Raw genomic sequence first — 21,309 nt, forward strand, 5'->3', positions numbered from 1 at the left:
AAAAACGTTAGGCCTTCCATATACAATTGTGTTGCACCCTCTCCTGGTTAATACATCCACGTGCAGCTGGTGCTGGAGAGAAGTTATCCCAGCGCCGTGAAGAGCACGGACATTGCATTGCTTTAGACCAGCTTTGGAAAACCGTATTTCCCTACAAGGGAAACTTATATTGCATTACGTAAGATATTCATAATTTATAATAAATGATGTAGGCCTATTTAGAATACAATTCCAATAATCAATTTATCATAATTTGTTACGGGTACAGCGATTGGGTTTAATACATAGAAGACTAAGTGATTGCATAAATATCGATAGCAAATTCTTTTTAAAGCTCCAGTAAAAAAAAGATCATAATAAATATCTAAATTGGTGTCGCTGCTTGATGACGATCTTCCGGTTATCGCGCAGGGTTGGCAGCACGTGGATGGAGGGCCGAGAAGACGTTTGACTTGACATATTGAGAGTTTAACGCTTATTTCTGCCTTTTTTATTTACCTTAGGGTCTATCAGCTAAATAGTCACCATGGTGAAGCCAGGGTTCAAGGGGAGAAGCACGATAAATCCCTCGTCGGCCAGCAGCAACCCTGGTGAGATACACAACATGCGCCACGTCTGGCTCAACGCGTCTGTTTACAGACTGAGTTAGCAAGCTAACATGAGCTAGCTTGCTACTTTACTGTCCAAAGTTTACTGTTAAAGCCTTTATTGTCCAAATAGAAAAAGTGCATGAACGCATATGCTAACAAACCGTGCTGTGCTGAAGTTATCACTAACTGACTCAAACTGTACTGCCAATTTGATAATCTGTCAAAGACAAGCATAGCCTACATCTTATTTCCTAATAGTACGTGGATCTGAGATCGAATTGTCTAACCTGGAATTATTGGTTCAAAATGTCATGCAGTACACTTACATCACTATGATCATGGTCGCTTGGAGTGGAGTGTGAGATTGATTAAACGGTATTAATAGTCAATGCTCCAGCCCTCCCCAGTGCGGCAATATTGGAGTGTCCTCCAAAACAACAACAAACTTGGGGGCTAAGCGAACTTAAAACAACTAACTGGTTGTGCTAATAACGACAAGTGTTAGCACAATGATGTACTATGTCGCCCCCCACAATCCAAGATATCCTAAACAAATCATAACAAGGCAAATAAGCAGTCAGCTCACTGAGCCTTGCTGCCGGAGGGGGAGACGCTAGCAGGCCAGCTAAGACTTCTCCTGTCCAGCCTCTCGCCCCAGGCACGGTGCTACCGTATTCATCATAACGTGTTCAAGCAGATTTACAAGGGTTTTTAGCATGTGATAAATGTAGTGCCTTCTCGGGTACAGTTGACTACGCCACCCCTTGAAGTGGGCTAAATCATCGGAGCAAGGGGAACTCAATAACGCTATTGCCACAGTTTGTGGGAAAGTATAAAAATAATCTTTATTAATAAATATTGCACAACAGTGGAGTTGGTTGGTCACCAAATATAGGAAATATTAATAACAACATACATAGACACAGTATGGGGACTGGGGAACCTTGGCAACGGGCCACTAGAAGAACTGATGTCAGGCCAGGTCTCTATAACACACGTGGTCTTGTGCACACTAAATAACACGTGTTTAAATTCAGGGAAAATGCACTACAATATTCAAGACACTCAGGTGATATGTGACAAGGCAATTAAGAGTTCAAACTACACGCACATTGCAATCTCTATAGGCTACTAGAGGGAGAAAAACTACAGAGACCGGCTATGGGTAAGTTACTAACGGGCCTTATCAGCACCGAGGCTATTAGCTGTGGAGGGGGGAGGGAGACACATGGACTGGAAGTAAAGTAAAAAAAAACAACAACAAAAATCCACTCTAGCCTGCGGCTCAAATTAAATACGTTACACCTATACATACACTACATAGGCCGATAGGCTAGAGGAACATAAACCAACACAATAAAGTAAATAATCTATGAGCGGCACCAATGCATCAAACACACGTAAAAAGAGAACAGCAACTAGCACTCCTGTGTATCTGCGAGGACATATAAAACAGACGCTGGTGAAGGATACATAAACACTACATCAGGACTTGATGAGTTCATGAGTGTGATGTCTGTCCCCTGTCCCCCAGATCGGCCCAAGGGTGCCGCGGGGAGCCACATGAGGGACCGTGCCACTGTCAAGCGGCTCAACATGTACCGGCAGAAACAACGATGGTAAGGGCGTCTCCAGGTTCACAGCAGCGCGCCACGGCAACGCAACACAGCGACATGCAGCGCGCCACGGCATCACAACACAGCGACATGCAGCGCGTCACGGCAACACAACACAGCGACATGCAGCGGGCCACGGCAACACAACACAGCGACATGCAGCGCGCCACGGCAACACAACACAGCGACATGCAGCGCGCCACGGCAACACAACACAGCGACATGCAGCGCGACACGGCAACACAACACAGCGACATGCAGCGCGCCACGGCAACACAACACAGCGACATGCAGCGTGCCACGGAAACGCGCCACGGCACTCTGAAACATCTGAACATAGCAGGGACCTACGTTTCTTGGGTGGGATGTACACAACTTTGAAACTTCAAATCTGTACCCCAACTTTTGTATTAAGAACATTTTCTTTAAAGGCCTCCTCAGTTATCGATAAAAGCTGCCCCCCCACATCTGAAAACAATGCTACGCCCCTCCACCATAGTCTATTGAAGCCCTGGATATGGACGCGCACACAAACGTTTTTTGTAGACATGTAATTTCCATGGTGCATCTGCCTGAGTAACCTTGGGCTGATGTCATTTCCTTAGCAACGACCGAGGCCAGGTCGTGAAGCGGCTCCAGTACCAGTCCACCGTCGCCCCTGGAACGGTGGCCAGAGTGGAGCCAAACATCAAGTGGTTCGGTGAGTCTGTGTTACTTCAGGCTACTGCCCATACAACATATTAATGGAAAATCATCGATCAGAGAGTTGTAATGTTATGTGTTTGGTGATTGAGTCAGATGTAATGATTTTGTGGAGAGGTTAGGTGGTTGTGTGGTGAGGTTAGGTGGTTGTGCAGCTGTACTGCTCACCTCCAAACAGTCTTACAGTTCCTCCTCTCTCCCCTTCTCACTTTCCCTCTCCCCCGTACTCTCCTTCACTGTCTCCCTCTCCACATCTCCCCATACCCTCCACCGCCCCTCACCTTCCCCACCTCGCCCTTCTCACTCCCCCATCAAACCCTCACTGTCCCATCTCCCTCTCTCCCCCCTCACCTTCCCCACCTCGCCCTTCTCACTCCCCCATCAAACCCTCACTGTCCCATCTCCCTCTCTCCCCCCTCACCTTCCCCACCTCGCCCTTCTCACTCCCCCATCAAACCCTCACTGTCACATCTCCCTCTCTCCCCACCTCGCCCTTCTCACTCCCCCATCAAACCCTCACTGTCCCATCTCCCTCTCTCCCCCCCTCACCTTCCCCATCTTGCCCTTCTCACTCCCCCATCAAACCCTCACTGTCCCATCTCCCTCTCTCCCCCCTCACCTTTCCCAGCTAACACCCGGGTGATCAAGCAGTCGTCGCTGCAGAGGTTCCAGGACGAGATGGGAGCAGTGAAGAAGGACCCGTATCGTGTGGTGATGAAGCAGAGCAAGCTGCCCATGTCCCTGCTGCACGACAGAGTCAAGGCCCATGTGAGTCCCACAGACACCTGGTGCAGCATTAAACCTTGTCCCCCATCCTGGTCCTCCTTCCCTAACCCCCCCTGCTGGCTCCTCAACCTGATGCCCCCGTCCTGGCCCCCTTCCCTTGACCTCCTTCCCAGCCCCCCCTCCCTGGTCTCCTCTCCCTGGTCCTCTTTCCCTGTCCAGCCCTCAGCCACACTATCAAGCAGACTGTATCAGTCTTGTTTTGCAAGAGAGAGCTGCTGTCAGCCAGCCCAGGACGCATGAGTCTGTCTGCCCCCCCGCCCGACCTCCCGACCCCCGACTCTTAATGGCTCAAAAAAAAAAAGAATAACAGGACTAACTCCAAACAACACTTTAGGCCAGTTCTTCATGTACTCCTTCAGAGTGTTTTCACTCTGATTCCTTTTTTATAACCTGTCTTCTAAATCGTTCCATATGTGTGCAAGAGCTTTTAGGAGGCTCTGAGCTGTTGATGAATGGCTGGCTGCTGTAGGGAGAGCTCCTAGCCTCTGCATCCTGAGGAAAAATACTAGCTCTGCTGCTGTCCTGAACATTTGTATATTTAGAAACGATCCGAGGAAGTTGAGAAACAGACATCGGTACATGGTTTTGGCCAAAGCTGAAAGATCTCTGAGCACCATTTTCACAGATGGTCAAAGCAATCCCACCGTTATTGCTTCTGACAAGATTTGGTTTGCGTTTCCCCTGCTTTGTGTTGCAACGTGGCTGCTTTTCAGTTGCGAAGTAATCGGAGCCTCCAATCACCTCTTGGCTTGGCAAGCCCTGCTGATTGGCCTTCCTAGCAGCATATTTGAGGTTGCTGATTGGCCTTCCCACCATCCAGAGCTTCCACCAGTAAACAGAGAAAAGCTAACACTGCACACGCTACCTCAAACATGCTGCTACAGAGAAGTCTTGCCTTCTAGCCTGATAGCTCATTAGCCTGTTAGCTCCACACCTAGGCCTATAGAGGAGAAGTCTAGTCTAATGGCATGTTAGCTCAACCAGCCTGCTAGCTCCACCAGCCTGCTAGCTCCACCAGCCTGCTAGCTCCACCAGCCTGCCAGCTCCACCAGCCTGCCAGCTCCACCAGCCTGCCAGCTCCACCAGCCTGCCAGCTCCACCAGCCTGCTAGCTCCACCAGCCTGCTAGCTCCACCAGCCTGCTAGCTCCACCAGCCTGCTAGCTCCACCAGCCTGCTAGCTCTCACCAGCCTCTAACACCCAATGTATAGGAGAAGCCTAGCCTGCTAGCTCCACCAGCCTGCTAGCTTCTCCATCCTGCTAGCTCCACCAGCCTGCTAGCTCCACCAGCCTGCTAGCTCCACCATCCTGCTAGCTCCACCAGCCTGCTAGCTCCACCAGCCTGCTAGCTCCACCAGCCTGCTAGCTCCACCAGCCTGCTAGCTCTCACCAGCCTCTAACACCCAATGTATAGGAGAAGCCTAGCCTGCTAGCTCGGTCAACCTCCAGACAACTCAACAGGCGTAACTAACTTCCTCCATACCTCACTCTCCTCCCCGCCCAGAACGCCAAGGTGCACATCCTGGACACGGAGGGCTTCGGGACCACGTTCGGGCCCAAGGCCCAGCGGAAGAGGCCCAGTCTGCTGGTGGGGGATGTGAAGGACCTGGCGGATAAGGCCCAGGCCTCGGCCCAGACCTACAGCTCCGAAAACGACAGGGACCTGGTCGTCGAGGACACAGGGGTCAGGTGAGCCGTCAGAGAGACGTGCTCGCGCACACACACACACACTATCCGCACACACACACACACTGTCCGCACACACACACTGTCCACACACAGTCACATATCCCAACACATCACCACCCTCACAACCAGGTTCATAAGTTTCCAATGTAGTTTGTTGTTTATGACTGTTTGCTACACTGAGGTCAGGTGAACTATCAGACAGACCAGATGCCCCCCCCCCCCCCCCCTCAACCACACACAAACAAACACGTCTCTTCATATTCTCACATTCATAGCGGTGAAAGTGAGTGCATGTGTGTGTGTGAGAGTGTGATTTGATGTGTGTTGTGCGTGTCTTCAGGGACGAGGTTCGTGAGGAGATCTTCAAGAAGGGTCAGTCCAAGAGGATCTGGGGCGAGCTGTACAAGGTATAGGATTTCTCCACCGGTCACCGAGTCAGCATGGCTCACCAGTATAGGAGCAGCTCCTTCACACAGCACGGCTCACCAGTATAGGAGCAGCTCCTTCACACAGCACGGCTCACCAGTATAGGAGCAGCTCCTTCACGGACGACAACAATGTGTTCAGTTAGCAGGTGCGCTTGTCCAAAGCCACCAACAAATAGTGCATGGAGAACGTACAGCAGATCAAGGAGCGTGCAGATTTCTAACGGTGTTTAGGAGGTCCGAGCCAAGGAACGGTCTGTGTGGCACAGTACTAAATAACAAGGCACTGTAGAACCACATGTTGGCTACCAGGCACGGTGCTGCCAGGACACTTCCTCAACATGGATGTTTCTTCATCCTCACCGGCTGGAGTTCCTGTGACGCAGGGTGCTTCCTGTGACGCAGGGTGCTTCCTGTGACGCAGGGTGCTTCCTGTGACGCAGGGTGCTTCTCCAGACCCATAACCAGGGTCTGTGCCTCCAACAGGGACTTTTGAACTTTTGGAGTAGGGCAGTGGTTCATTGAAATAGTTGTGTGTGTGTGTGTGTGTGTTTCAGCCGAGGTGGGCCCCTCAGGTAGCTCACAGCTGGTTGTGGATCTGCTCCAGACCCGGGTTCATGTTTCCTTCTTCCCTCTGCAGGTGATCGACTCCTCTGACGTGGTCATCCAGGTGCTAGACGCCCGCGACCCCCTAGGGACGCGTTCCCAGAGCATTGAGACCTACATCAAGAAGGAGAAGCACTGGAAGCATCTCATCTTCGTGCTCAACAAATGTGACCTCATCCCGGCCTGGGTCACAGTAAGAAACCTTACCCTTTGACCCCTGACCTTTGACACGAGCTGGTCAACAACTTGGACACATCCATACTTTACTGTGACACCTGATGCAGTGTGATGTATTCATTTAGCAGACGCTAAATGGTAAAGCGACTTACCCGGGGAGAATTTGAACCTGGAACTTCTCGATCTGTAGTTAAACGGTCTACCGTTCAATGATTAAACAGTTTGACTGCAGATCAAGAGGTGGCAGGTTTGAATCCCCCTGTACATTGCTTTGGGTGAAAGCATCTGCTAAAGGAACACATGATGATGATGATGAATACCACAGTAAGGTTGTGTAGTGTTTCAGCTGTACTGTGTGTGTGATTGCAGCTGTACTGTGTGTGTGATTGCAGCTGTACTGTGTGTGTGATTGCAGCTGTACTGTGTGTGATTGCAGCTGTACTGTGTGTGTGATTGCAGCTGTGCTGTGTGTGATTGCAGCTGTGCTGTGTGTGTGATTGCAGCTGTGCTGTGTGTGTGATTGCAGCTGTGCTGTGTGTGTGATTGCAGCTGTGCTGTGTGTGTGATTGCAGCTGTGCTGTGTGTGTGATTGCAGCTGTGCTGTGTGTGTGATTGCAGCTGTGCTGTGTGTGTGATTGCAGCTGTGCTGTGTGTGTGATTGCAGCTGTGCTGTGTGTGAGATTGCAGCTGTGCTGTGTGTGTGATTGCAGCGGTGCTGTGTGTGTGATTGCAGCGGTGCTGTGTGTGTGATTGCAGCTGTGCTGTGTGTGTGATTGCAGCTGTGCTGTGTGTGTGATTGCAGCTGTGCTGTGTGTGTGATTGCAGCTGTGCTGTGTGTGTGATTGCAGCTGTGCTGTGTGTGTGATTGCAGCTGTGCTGTGTGTGTGATTGCAGCTGTGCTGTGTGTGTGATTGCAGCTGTGCTGTGTGTGTGATTGCAGCTGTGCTGTGTGTGTGATTGCAGCTGTGCTGTGTGTGTGATTGCAGCTGTGCTGTGTGTGTGATTGCAGCTGTGCTGTGTGTGTGATTGCAGCTGTGCTGTGTGTGTGATTGCAGCTGTGCTGTGTGTGTGATTGCAGAAGCGCTGGGTAGCTGTGCTGTCCCAGGAATACCCCACGCTGGCGTTCCATGCCAGCCTCACCAACTCCTTCGGAAAGGGCTCCCTGATCCAGCTGCTCCGGCAGTTTGGAAAGGTAGGCCCCGCCCCCTTCTACCACACAAGTAAGCCTTTCACCATATTGGCAGATAGACCTCACCTCCTTTGACCTATCCACATGCAGACCCCGCCCCTTTGACCATTGCCTCCTGTAGGCTCCGCCCTCTGACCTATCCACTTGTAGGCCCTGCCCTCTTGACCTATCCACTTGTAGGCTCCGCCCTCTTGACCTATCCACTTGTAGGCCCTGCCCTCTTGACCTATCCACTTGTAGGCTCCGCCCTCTTGACCTATCCACTTGTAGGCCCTGCCCTCTTGACCTATCCACTTGTAGGCTCCGCCCTCTTGACCTATCCACTTGTAGGCTCTGCCCCCTTGACCTATCCACTTGTAGGCCCTACCCTCTTGACCTATCCACTTGTAGGCTCCGCCCCCTTGACCTATCCACTTGTAGGCTCCGCCCCCTTGACCTATCCACTTGTTGAACCCTTTACCCTTCTGTCAGGGAGAGCGCAGTGGTGGTGTTCGTGTGGCGCCCTGCTGCCAGCATTCTGGCCTGGCAGAGGGGGCGCGCGTGTCTGAGGAGCAGTTCTGGGGGTCGTAAACCAGGGCTTTGGAAGCTCCAAAGACGATAGCTCTTGGTAACATAAATCCAGTTTATGGTACTCTGAAAACATCTCGTTGTGGGGCTGTGTGAGCCTGTAAATTCTAATATTCAAGTGCTTGCTGGAGTGGTAAGGGTTCCAGCTGTTATACACTCTGCCCTCGTAAAATGACTTGGATTGGCCACTGCTCACAGAAAGGCCTAACCAGATTAGATGTCTGTCAGACTCAAGATCCATTGGAACAAACAGGATGGATAAGAACATATTCATAATTCCTGTTATGAGTGCCTTCATGTGCACTTAAGATGCTATTGCTCCCCAGAGGAAACACAGGTTTTTATTTTTAGACATCATCCATTTATGTATTTTGGAGGAGACGCTGAGTAATGTTTATTTCACCTTGTGTAAGTAACAATATTGGAGTTATAGTTTTCCCTGAGGTAAACAGCCTCGGTGTTGTTCAGGAGTCAGTGGTGCCAAAACAAGAATCTCACCAGACGTCGCTATTGGCTTTCTGAGAAAACTCCTAGCTCTTAGACTTTTAGCTCTGAAATAGTAGCTAAAAGTCGCTAGATTACGTGCTGACGTCCTGTATTGCGTAGATACGTCTAATTTGCATACGTCTAACAGCATACTTGATAGACATTGGGAGTGCTAAAACACTAAAGAAAGGCAAATGGGACGTAATTCACAAATCAGGCAATTATTTTACTGCTGCTTAGCAACAAATACAATGCCAAAGTATCAAATAAAAGTTGTTCGATTTGTTGCAAGAATATTTTTTGTCATTTAAAAAGGTGAAAAGTCGCTAAATGTAGCGACACTAAGGAAGCAGGTGTCTGATAGCGTTCCTTTCTTCAGTAAAAGTTATGTTATGCAACAACCTACCAAAGAAAATTCCTTGTGTGTGTAAACGTACTTGGTAATAAACTGTTGTGGTTGTGGTTCAGCTCCACACAGACAAGAAGCAGATCAGTGTGGGTTTCATCGGGTATCCGAACGTGGGGAAGAGCTCCGTCATCAACACGCTGCGCTCCAAGAAGGTCTGCAACGTGGCCCCGCTCGCCGGGGAAACCAAGGTAACCACCCCCGCCGCCCCTCCCAGCAGGGGGCCCGAGTTACCTGCAGGGGGCCCGAGTTACCTGCAGGGAGCCCGAGTTACCTGCTGGGGGCCCGAGTTGCCTGATGGGGGCCCGAGTTGCCTGCAGGGGGCCCGAGTTGCCTGCAGGGGGCCCGAGTTACCTGCAGGGGGCCCGAGTTACCTGCTGGGGGCCCGAGTTACCTGCTGGGGGCCCGAGTTGCCTGCTGGGGGCCCGAGTTACCTGCAGGGGGCCCGAGTTACCTGCAGGGGGCCCGAGTTACCTGCAGGGGGCCCGAGTGAACTATTCACCATGTGAACTAATGTTAATGCACAAAGTCCCTGAATTGAAATAACACAATATTAGTTCTTTATAAGGTCAATCAATATTCAATCTTATTAGGTCTTAATAGGTTCATATTCAAGCCTGTTAGGTATTATTAGTTCAACATTCAGTCTTAATAGGGCAAAATATGATCTTCATAGCTCAAAATCCGATCTTATCTGGTATTATAGTATTACCAAAGCCCATGCTTGGTAGTCCCCCAGGGCAGGCAGGCTGTGCTGGGCCCCCCTGGGCCCCCCTGGACCGTGCCTCTGAACACCTATCCTCAGACCAGGCCAGGAAGCTGAGAGAACAACAATCTGCCTCATTCCTAACTTCCTCTCTGGAGCTGTTTATCCTGCTGGACCGCTCTCAGGCCCGGTGACTGGGCCCAGTCCCGGTGACCGGACCTGACCGCTCTCAGCCTGGTTGTGTGGGCCCAGGCCTGGTGACCGGACCTGACCGCTCTCAGCCTGGTCGTCTGGGCCCAGTCCCGGTGACCGGACCTGACCGCTCTCAGCCTGGTTGTGTGGGCCCAGGCCTGGTGACCGGACCTGACCGCTCTCAGCCTGGTTGTGTGGGCCCAGGCCTGGTGACCGGACCTGACCGCTCTCAGCCTGGTCGTCTGGGCCCAGTCCCGGTGACCGGACCTGACCGCTCTCAGCCTGGTTGTGTGGGCCCAGGCCTGGTGACCGGACCTGACCGCTCTCAGCCTGGTCGTCTGGGCCCAGTCCCAGTGACCGGACCTGACCGCTCTCAGCCTGGTTGTGTGGGCCCAGGCCTGGTGACCGGACCTGACCGCTCTCAGCCTGGTTGTGTGGGCCCAGGCCTGGTGACCGGACCTGACCGCTCTCAGCCTGGTCGTCTGGGCCCAGTCCCGGTGACCGGACCTGACCGCTCTCAGCCAGAGACGGAAGCCTCCAGAACCACGCTTTTATTTGTCGCCCCTTCTCCAACACATGGTATGGGCGTGTGGCCAGCGTGCGTTAGTCCTTCAGAGCCTGGTGGCAGGTGAAGGGCTGCTTGCTGACAGTCTCACAACCAAACAAGGTTCTGAGGGGAAGAAGTTTGTGTGTGTGTATTTGTGCATGTCTCTGTGTGCTCGTTTGGGATGTGTGTGCATATGTGTGTGTGTGCATATGTGTGTGTGTGCATATGTGTGTGTGTGTGTGCGTATGTGTGCATGTGTGTGTACGTGTGTGTATGCATATGTATGTATGTGCGTGTTAATCTGTGTGAAGTACAGTGTGAACCTACCTCCTTTCCTGAGTACAGGAATGTGAGTAATGTCCTCCAGGGGCAAGGAAGGGGGAACTTGATTACCGCTTTGACCCTGATTCAAAACAGTCCTCCTTTAGGTTCGCTTCCCTCTGAAACATTCCAGAAGTTCATGTTGGATTCGATTTCCCTTCCCTGGTTCATCATTTCTGGCTTATCTCACCAAATCACAAGATACGCTTAGTTTGACTGATTTCATGTGTGAAACTCGTACAGAAAAATCTCAACGAATGCTCTAAATTCAAAACAATAAGAAATCATGTTGAAGCTTGATGACTAAAGACATCAGCATGCCTTAGAAATAGGGTTTGTGTTCGTTGTTAGGTTTAAAAGCTGTTTCAAGCTGGCCACTTCAGTAAAATGTCGCTGGAGAAAAATAATTTATATCATTTTGGATAACTATTAAACCGTTGTACTATAATAACGATGATGATGATATTATTATAATGTATTCATTTAGCTTTTATCCAGAGAAATATACAGGGGGAGATATGACCCTGCAACATTAATCTGCCATCAAATACTACTGCTGAGCTATACCCAGAACCATGTTAAAGGTCAAGAATCATTGATTGGTAGTGGATGGCTGTTCTCTGCTGTGTGTCTGACCTGGCTGTGTTTCTGACCTGGCTGTGTTTCTGACCTGGCTGTGTTTCTGACCTGGTTGTGTGTCTGTCTGACCTGGCTGTGTGTCTGACCTGGCTGTGTTTCTGACCTGGTTGTGTGTCTGTCTGACCTGGCTGTGTGTCTGTCTGACCTGGCTGTGTTTCTGACCTGGTTGTGTGTCTGACCTGGCTGTGTTTCTGACCTGGTTGTCTGTCTGACCTGGCTGTGTTTCTGACCTGGTTGTGTGTCTGACCTGGCTCTGTTTCTGACCTGGTTGTGTGTCTGACCTGGCTGTGTTTCTGACCTGGCTGTCTGTCTGACCTGGCTGTGTTTCTGACCTGGCTGTCTGTCTGACCTGGCTGTGTTTCTGACCTGGCCTCTCGTCTCCTCAGGTGTGGCAGTACATCACGCTGATGCGCCGTATCTTCCTGATCGACTGCCCCGGTGTGGTCTACCCCTCCGAGGACAGCGAGAGCGACATCGTGCTGAAGGGAGTGGTGAGTCCACCCCTCTACAGCACACCCCTCTACCCCTCTACAGCACACCCCTCTACCCCTCTACAGCACACCCCTCTACCCCTCTACAGCACACCCCTCTACCCCTCTACAGCACACCCCTCTACCCCTCTACAGCACACCCCTCTACCCCTCTACAGCACACCCCTCTACCCCTCTACAGCACACCCCTCTACCCCTCTACAGCACACCCCTCTACCCCTCTACAGCACACCCCTCTACCCCTCTACAGCACACCCCTCTACCCCTCTACAGCACACCCCTCTACCCCTCTACAGCACACCCCTCTACCCCTCTACAGCACACCCCTCTACCCCTCTACATCACACCCCTCTACCCCTCTACAGCACACCCCTCTACCCCTCTACATCACACCCCTCTACCCCTCTACAGCACACCCCTCTACCCCTCTACAGCACACCCCTCTACCCCTCTACAGCACACCCCTCTACCCCTCTACAGCACACCCCTCTACAGCACACCCCTCTACACCTCTACAGCACACCCCTCTACACCTCTACAGCACACCCCTCTACCCCTCTACACCTCTACAGCACACCCCTCTACAGCACACCCCTCTACACCTCTACAGCACACCCCTCTACAGCACACCCCTCTACCCCTCTACAGCACACCCCTCTACACCTCTACAGCACACCCCTCTACCCCTCTACAGCACACCCCTCTACAGTATACACCTCTACAGCACACCCCTATACACCTCTACAGCACACCCCTCTACACCTCTACAGCACACCCCTCTACACCTCTACAGCACACCCCTCTACACCTCTACAGCACACCCCTCTACAGCACACCCCTCTACACCTCTACAGCACACCCCTCTACCCCTCTACAGCACACCCCTCTACAGCACACCCCTCTACACCTCTACAGCACACCCCTCTACAGCACACCCCTCTACACCTCTACAGCACACCCCTCTACACCTCTACAGCACACCCCTCTACAGCACACCCCTCTACACCTCTACAGCACACCCCTCTACACCTCTACAGCACACCCCTCTACACCTCTACAGCACACCCCTCTACACCTCTACAGCACACCCCTCTACACCTCTACAGCACACCCCTCTACACCTCTACAGCACACACCTCTACAGCACACCCCTCTACAGCACACCCCTCTACACCTCTACAGCACACCCCTCTACACCTCTATAGCACACCCCTCTACACCTCTACAGCACACCCCTCTACCCCTCTACAGCACACCCCTCTACACCTCTACAGCACACCCCTCTACCCCTCTACAGCACACCCCTCTACAGCACACCCCTCTACACCTCTACAGCACACCCCTCTACACCTCTACAGCACACCCCTCTACAGCACACCCCTCTACAGCACACCCCTCTACAGCACACCCCTCTACACCTCTACAGCACACCCCTCTACACCTCGACAGCACACCCCTCTACAGCACACCCCTCTACAGCACACCCCTCTACAGCACACCCCTCTACAGCACACCCCTCTACAGCACACCCCTCTACAGCACACCCCTGTACAGCACACCCCTCTACACCTCTACAGCACACCCCTCTACCCCTCTACAGCACACCCCTCTACAGCACACCCCTCTACCCCTCTACAGCACACCCCTCTACAGCACACCCCTCTACACCTCTACAGCACACCCCTCTACCCCTCTACAGCACACCCCTCTACCCCTCTACAGCACACCCCTCTACAGCACACCCCTCTACACCTCTACAGCACACCCCTCTACAGCACACCCCTCTACAGCACACCCCTCTACAGCACACCCCTCTACACCTCTACAGCACACCCCTCTACAGCACACCCCTCTACAGCACACCCCTCTACACCTCTACAGCACACCCCTCTACAGCACACCCCTCTACACCTCTACAGCACACCCCTCTACACCTCGACAGCACACCCCTCTACAGCACACCCCTCTACAGCACACCCCTCTACAGCACACCCCTCTACAGCACACCCCTCTACAGCACACCCCTCTACAGCACACCCCTGTACAGCACACCCCTCTACACCTCTACAGCACACCCCTCTACCCCTCTACAGCACACCCCTCTACAGCACACCCCTCTACCCCTCTACAGCACACCCCTCTACAGCACACCCCTCTACACCTCTACAGCACACCCCTCTACCCCTCTACAGCACACCCCTCTACCCCTCTACAGCACACCCCTCTACAGCACACCCCTCTACACCTCTACAGCACACCCCTCTACAGCACACCCCTCTACAGCACACCCCTCTACAGCACACCCCTCTACACCTCTACAGCACACCCCTCTACAGCACACCCCTCTACAGCACACCCCTCTACACCTCTACAGCACACCCCTCTACAGCACACCCCTCTACACCTCTACAGCACACCCCTCTACAGCACACTCCTCTACAGCACACCCCTCTACAGCACACCCCTCTACACCTCTACAGCACACCCCTCTACAGCACACTCCTCTACAGCACACCCCTCTACAGCACACCCCTCTACATCTCTACAGCACACCCCCTGCTTCCTGTTCATCTGCTCTGCCCACATGAATGCTTGTGTGTATAGACCAGACATGAATGCTCTTGTGTGTATATAGACCAGACATGAATGCTCTTGTGTGTATAGACCAGACATGAATGCTCTTGTGTATATAGACCAGACATGAATGCTCTTGTGTGTATATAGACCAGACATGAATGCTCTTGTGTATATAGACCAGACATGAATGCTCGTGTGTATATAGACCAGACATGAATGCTCGTGTGTGTATATAGACCAGACATGAATGCTCTTGTGTGTCTCTGAAGGTCCAAGTGGAGAAGATCAAGAACCCGGAGGAGCACATAGCAGCAGTGCTAGAGCGGGCCAAGCCAGAGTACATCCAGAAGACGTACCGCATCCCTTCCTGGACGTCCGCTGAAGACTTCCTGGAGAAGATGGCCTTCCGTACGGGGAAACTGCTCAAGGTCAGATCCTGGGGACCAGCTCCACGCCCAACCCCTCCACCTTCCCTCCTCCACCCCTACCTCCTCCACCCCTACCTCCTCCACCCCTACCTCCTCCACCCCTCCCTCCTCCACCCCTCCCTCCTCCACCCTCCACCCCTCCCACCTGCAACCTGTTGATCAGTTAGATGTTGTAAGCGGTGTGTGTGGTGTGTGTTACAGGGGGGGGAGCCAGACCTGCCCACCGTGTCTAAGATGGTGCTGAATGACTGGCAGAGGGGACGTATCCCCTTCTTCGTGAAGCCTCCTGGACCAGAGGGAGAACCTCAGGTAGGGCCTTCTGGGACAGGACCCCTGAACACACACAGGACCCCTGAACACACACACACACAGGACCCCTGAACACACACACAGGACCAGAGGGAGAACCTCAGGTAGGGCCTTCTGGGACAGGACCCCTGAACACACACAGGACCCCTGAACACACACAGGACCCCTGAACACACACACAGGACCAGAGGGAGAACCTCAGGTAGGGCCTTCTGGGACAGGACCCCTGAACACACACAGGACCCCTGAACACACACAGGACCCCTGAACACACACACAGGACCAGAGGGAGAACCTCAGGTAGGGCCTTCTGGGACAGGACCCCTGAACACACACAGGACCCCTGAACACACACACACACAGGACCCCTGAACACACACACAGGACCAGAGGGAGAACCTCAGGTAGGGCCTTCTGGGACAGGACCCCTGAACACACACAGGACCCCTGAACACACACACAGGACCAGAGGGAGAACCTCAGGTAGGGCCTTCTGGGACAGGACCCCTGAACACACACAGGACCCCTGAACACACACACACACAGGACCCCTGAACACACACACAGGACCAGAGGGAGAACCTCAGGTAGGGCCTTCTGGGACAGGACCCCTGAACACACACACAGGACCAGAGGGAGAACCTCAGGTAGGGCCTTCTGGGACAGGACCCCTGAACACACACAGGACCCCTGAACACACACACACACAGGACCCCTGAACACACACACAGGACCAGAGGGAGAACCTCAGGTAGGGCCTTCTGGGACAGGACCCCTGAACACACACAGGACCCCTGAACACACACACACACAGGACCCCTGAACACGCACTGAGACACACACAAACACACATTCTGAAACACACACACTCACTCTCTCTAGTATCTATGTGAGGTCATTCTGACTCCCTGTCTTGCTGTTGTGGTTCCAGGTGAAGGAGCTGCCTCTGAAGGAGACCTCTAGTGCAGAGCAGGAGGAGGAGCAGCAGGAGGAGGTGAAGGAGGAGGTGCAGGAGATGGAGCAGGTTGGCGAGGCATCCGCGTCATCAGAGCAGCAGGCCCAGCAGCAGCGTCAGAGACGCAAGCAGGAACAGCTCCACAAGATCCTGTCCTCCGTGCGGCAGAACTTCGGCAAGATCCACGTGGTGCCCGAGTTCAACGAGGAAGACCTGGTTCCCGTGGAGACGGACGACCTCGACCTGGCTGACCTCTCAGGCTCCGAGGAGGAGGAGGAGGAGGAAGAGGAGAGGGAGGAAGAGGAGGGGAAAGTGGAGGATGCAGGGCTGGCGCCTGGAGAAGGGGATGCAGAGACGTCCACCAGTGTCCCCGGCCAGCGTCCTGCCAAAGCAGACAAGAGTTCACGGCAGGTGATCCGAGAGCTGGACGACAAGATCGCCAAGTACAAGCAGTTCCTGGATCGGGCCAAGACCAAGCGCTTCTCAGGCATCAGGTCCGCTCTTCTTCTAGTCTGCTGTTTAGGGTCCTCGTTCACTCACTAATAAGCCCAGATCATTCACACCCCTCCCAGGGGCTTAGTCAGAGAGAGCAAGAAAGAGAGACGGATGATTGGCTCAACTGAGGTTAAACAGATCTGGTGTCTCCAGCTGTTCACACTTAGGATGCAGTCATTTCATTTAGCAGACTGTGTGACATAGGGGTATTAAACCTTCTCCCTGTTGATCAGCTGTCAAACACTAGAACCACTGAGCCACACCGTATCTGTGATCAGCCGGCATTTCCATCGCCGTTGACATCAGCTTCTGCCCTGGTTAACTTTGCCAAATGAGACATTTGTGTTGCCAGGTAGTTTCCGTGCTTGTGACAGGTGTGCTGTCGTGTTCTGTTTCCCTCTGGGCAGGGTCTCCAAGGAGTTCTCTGACTCAGTGTTTTGTTTCCCTCTGGGCAGGGTCTCCAAGGAGTTCTCTGACTCAGTGTTTTGTTTCCCTCTGGGCAGGGTCTCCAAGGAGTTCTCTGACTCAGTGCTCACTGACATGAAAGCAAAGCAGGAGGCCACGGCTCAAGCCCAGCTGAAAGGTAACCCATCTCCATGAGTTGTCAGCTCTCACTGGCCTGTGATGTGTGTAAATGTTTGCGCTAGCTGGAGCTTTCAAGTCTCCTGACGCAGGAGAGCTTCCTTTCAAGGTCCCTCTTGAAAGCATTTCTTAGAGGATGGGATTACACTGTACTTCAGACTTCTTTAAAAACACACAATCACGTTGTCACCCAACCGTAACATTCAGCACATCTTGTGTTCCTCAAGCTGCCATCCAGAGGAGCAAGAAGAGGAAAGCGGAGGAGGAGGAGGAGCAGAAACGGCCCTCTCAGCCCACCAAACTAACGTCCAAGCAGGTACGGTCCCCCCCTCTCAGCCCACCAAGCTAACGTCCAAGCAGGTACAGTCCCCCCCCAGTCAGCCCCAGATCTGAACCATTTGTCTTCTCTCTCTCCCCCCCTCACAGAGGAGAGCGATGGATCGTGCGAAGAAGGCGAAGAAGGTGGGGGCGCGTTATTACGAAACACACAACGTCAAGAACAAGAACAAGAACAGAAAGCTGCCGCCAGCGGCCACAGAGGGCAAGAAGGCCAAGAGATCAAAGCGCTAGCCTGGAGCCCACCATCTGACTCGGACAGTTGTAATCCATCCTGATTTTTAACGGCCCCACCTGAGTCCAAGGTCTTGTCTTTTCGACAAAGTGATGGGGTGCTGACAGACGGGGACGTGAAGTCTGAGTGAGGAATTTCTGATCTGACCTGAGTGTTCTTCCTGGTAGTGATGGAGATCACCTCTCTGTTCTCTCCCTTGACTTCTACTGCTATGGGGATTGACTTTGCTACGAAAAGGCGCCAGTTCTTTTCATTTGCCGAGTGCACGTGTAATGCATCTTGAAATTCAAGATTCAGAAAATGTGTATTTATTTCCACTGTACATGTTGTGCCTTTTATAAGATGGCTCAATAAAATGGACTTTAAAAACATCAATGCAGTCTGGGTTATTTTTTCCTAGTTGGGGTCTGTGGGGAAGGTAATGGAGACGAGACTGTACTGACAGTGCTGTATTAAAACAGATCCTGGGATGATGATGATGATGATGTCACTTCTTGGGAGCAATGATCCCCTCCAACTGGGCCTGTAAACAAGGAGGATGAACCAGTTAGCCCTTCAGAGGAGGAACAAGATCTGAACACTTGGAAAGGAATTCTGTCCCTTTCATTCTCAGACAGCTATTTTGTGTGCACATGGGTCACATATGACAAGGTTTTGTGTTTTAAGTTATTTTTCATGTGTCTGGGTGTGCTGGTAGCAGGGAGATCCAGGCTCCTGGGGTTGTGGATCATCTGACCTTGAGCTGCTGGTTGGTGCGTTTCAGGAACTGGATCTCCTCGGTGTGCTTCTTCTCCTCCACCTGCCGCCTCTCCTTCTCTCTCTTCTCGATGGCGTCACACTTGTCCTTCTGCTCGTTCACCTGCCTCTCCAGGTCCCGCTTCTCATCCTCCAGATCGGAAATCTACCAGGAAAGGAACGCGTCCAGACAAACTTACTGAGGCTGCAGAGCAAACTGTTTAAGAGCTGGAAGATGGCGCCCTCTGTGGGTTATTGACTAGTACGACACCCCAAATTTGATTTGTTTTTGAATAACCTTGTCGGTTTCCCAGGAACTCACCCTTTTCTCCATGTCAGACTTGCCCTGCTCTGCCTGCAGGGCCTTCCTCATCCCGAAGGCCACGCTGCTCTCGTACAGAGTCTGGTAAGCAGCGATGGTCATCCTGATCTCATCTCTCACCCTCAACAGCAGCAGGCCTCTCTCAGCACAGTTTATGGTCACCTGTCTGATCAACTCATCTGAACACATACAACGATGGCATCCGATTAACAGTTGCAGCCGTTGTCACCATTATCAGATCTTTTTCTTACCTAGGGGCGTAGGTTTGTTTTCAAATTGAGGGTGGGACATCTCTTTTTTATAACTGAGGATGCACCTGTTAAATATACCTAACAATTCTGTCTCCCCGGCTACTTTTTATTTTCAAAACCCCACATATCATGAATCCTACTCCCCTGTCCTTACCAAAGCACTGAGAGTAGAGTTCCCTGCGGACAGGACAGATGCCAGTCTCCCTGGCCTGTCTCTGCTGCAGCTTCAGGTCCAGCTGCTCCTGCAGGTGCACCACGTCCATCCGGGTGCAAGGTGTGCTGGACACCTGCTGCACCCACAGCTGGTTAGTCTCCATCCATTCTCTGTCATGGAGGAAGTGTGTGTTTTAACTTACAGTTGTTCACAATTGCTAAAACACTAAACCCCATTCTCTGAATCAAATGTTCAGTGGCCTAAACCCATTTGTCGAATCAGACACTTTTGGCAAAACTATAAACACATTCACATTCAATAAACCGTTTTGCACTGTGATGTACTTGTGCTGCAAAATGGTAAACACAGGCGGCAAACAGTAAACACAACTACAACACAGTTGTCATCTGTAAAACACAATGACTCAAAATTGTTCACACTTGGTTCTAATGGTGGTTTGGGACAATGTCAGCTTTCACTGCGGTGTCCGAATACAAGAATAGTTCAACATCAACCAGCTATTTCTACTGTAAATGTTTACCTTCCACCATACAGCCCTTTTCTCAATCCAATTGAAAAGTTTTTCTCTGTGAGGCAGTGGAAGGTCTATGACTGAAACCCATATACCAGGGTAAATCTCCTACAGGCAATGGAATTGGCCTGTGCTGACATAAGTGTGGAGTGTTTTCAAGGCTGGATCCAGCACACCAGAGGGTTTTTACCACGTTTGTTCTTTGTTCTTTGTTGACAGTACTAAGTTGTGATGGTTACTGTAAGATTTTATTTTTTGCTAAATGCAATGTAAAAATAAACACATTTTTCTTTACATCTAACTACATGCCCAGGATGCTGTGTTTTCCATGTTTTGGTGTTGTGTCTAATGATTGCTCCATAGTGTTAATATATGGATTTGCTGTGTTTATGATCTGAAAGCATTGTTTGATTTTGAACACAGGTTAAATGGTTTAGGGGCGAGTGTTTGATTTTGCCAGAAGTCAGAAGTTTTGTAAATTGAGTTTGAAGATTTGGTTTTGTGTTTTGAAGAAATGTGTTTAAAAAATTGTGACAATAACCATTAAATGCACAGAGAATGTTACACAGACAGTACCTGGGAGGAAGGATAGCATTAAGAATCTCCTCCGTTTGCTGCTTGTTGCCGTCCGCGGATGGGGTTTTTGGTTTGGGTGGAGGTGGGACAGGACCTGTTAGAGGAGGTTGCTGGGGGCTCACTTTCAATGGTCGTGCCTGAATTGAAGTATTGCATTAGACTTGTGAGAACATTTAAACTTTTGTTACTAAGCTATGGTTGAAAACAATATAAAGTAGTTGTTAAGCAATTAGCAGTTAGTAGTTAGCTTGCGCAGTCATCACTTGAAGGAATCCTCACGTACACAAAAGATAAAAAGGCTACTGTAACCTACCTTTGGTGACTTCTTTTCTGTATTTTTGCTCACTAAAACTGGATTATCATATTTCAGCAGAGAATCGGCCGGGGGAATCATATTGTAATACGCACCACCGCTACTTTTACAACTTAATTTACTGCAACTAGTGTTAAAGGTTGCGAGAAATGTTTGTGAGGCGTGAATGAAGTCTCAACTCATTGTTTACTGTTACTATGGGAACGTAATGCCTATACTCTACCTGCGCGATGGTACCTGCTAAAAGTTGTTTTTACATTTAGTCATTTTTCCTCTAAACAATAAAATTATTAAACCATTATTTTTTTACTCAACCAATTTCATGTTCATTAAACTTGTGGGTACCGGTTCAATAATGAAAGGTTAGGGTCCAAT

The 21,309-nt window shown here is 51.4% G+C and overlaps 2 protein-coding genes across 2 annotated transcripts; one reads left to right on the top strand and one right to left on the bottom strand.

The window, feature by feature from the left end:
• The first annotated feature begins 412 nt into the window (after positions 1–412).
• On the top strand, positions 413–18,422 carry gnl2 (G protein nucleolar 2). Its single transcript, XM_067237560.1, has 16 exons — positions 413–590; positions 2,125–2,209; positions 2,812–2,906; positions 3,537–3,676; positions 5,198–5,382; positions 5,723–5,789; positions 6,448–6,606; positions 7,669–7,782; positions 9,301–9,429; positions 12,030–12,134; positions 14,981–15,139; positions 15,341–15,448; positions 16,380–16,897; positions 17,402–17,481; positions 17,708–17,796; positions 17,907–18,422. The coding sequence occupies exons 1-16, from the start codon at positions 527–529 to the stop codon at positions 18,048–18,050; spliced, it is 2,241 nt and encodes a 746-aa protein (XP_067093661.1). The 5' UTR covers positions 413–526; the 3' UTR covers positions 18,051–18,422.
• Positions 18,372–21,022, bottom strand: dnali1 (dynein, axonemal, light intermediate chain 1). The gene is made up of 6 exons (XM_067237562.1): positions 20,935–21,022; positions 20,622–20,758; positions 19,514–19,683; positions 19,109–19,287; positions 18,788–18,952; positions 18,372–18,574 (listed from the first exon to the last, which is right to left on the bottom strand). The coding sequence occupies exons 1-6, from the start codon at positions 21,013–21,015 to the stop codon at positions 18,539–18,541; spliced, it is 768 nt and encodes a 255-aa protein (XP_067093663.1). The 5' UTR covers positions 21,016–21,022; the 3' UTR covers positions 18,372–18,538.
• Positions 21,023–21,309: the final 287 nt, after the last annotated feature.

Source organism: Osmerus mordax, chromosome 6 (genome assembly GCF_038355195.1).
Source record: "Osmerus mordax isolate fOsmMor3 chromosome 6, fOsmMor3.pri, whole genome shotgun sequence".
Taxonomy (NCBI): Eukaryota; Metazoa; Chordata; class Actinopteri; order Osmeriformes; family Osmeridae; genus Osmerus; species Osmerus mordax.

Coding starts and splice junctions, on each gene's coding strand:
- gnl2 (XM_067237560.1), top strand. CDS start 527: ATGGTGAAGCCAGGGTTCAAGGGGAGAAGCACGATAAATCCCTCGTCG. Junction 2,210..2,811: donor TACCGGCAGAAACAACGATG/GTAAGGGCGTCT, acceptor TCATTTCCTTAG/CAACGACCGAGGCCAGGTCG. Junction 7,783..9,300: donor TGCTCCGGCAGTTTGGAAAG/GTAGGCCCCGCC, acceptor GTTGTGGTTCAG/CTCCACACAGACAAGAAGCA.
- dnali1 (XM_067237562.1), bottom strand. CDS start 21,015: ATGATTCCCCCGGCCGATTCTCTGCTGAAATATGATAATCCAGTTTTA. Junction 19,288..19,513: donor ACTCTACTCTCAGTGCTTTG/GTAAGGACAGGG, acceptor GTATGTGTTCAG/ATGAGTTGATCAGACAGGTG. Junction 18,953..19,108: donor AGTCTGACATGGAGAAAAGG/GTGAGTTCCTGG, acceptor CTTTCCTGGTAG/ATTTCCGATCTGGAGGATGA.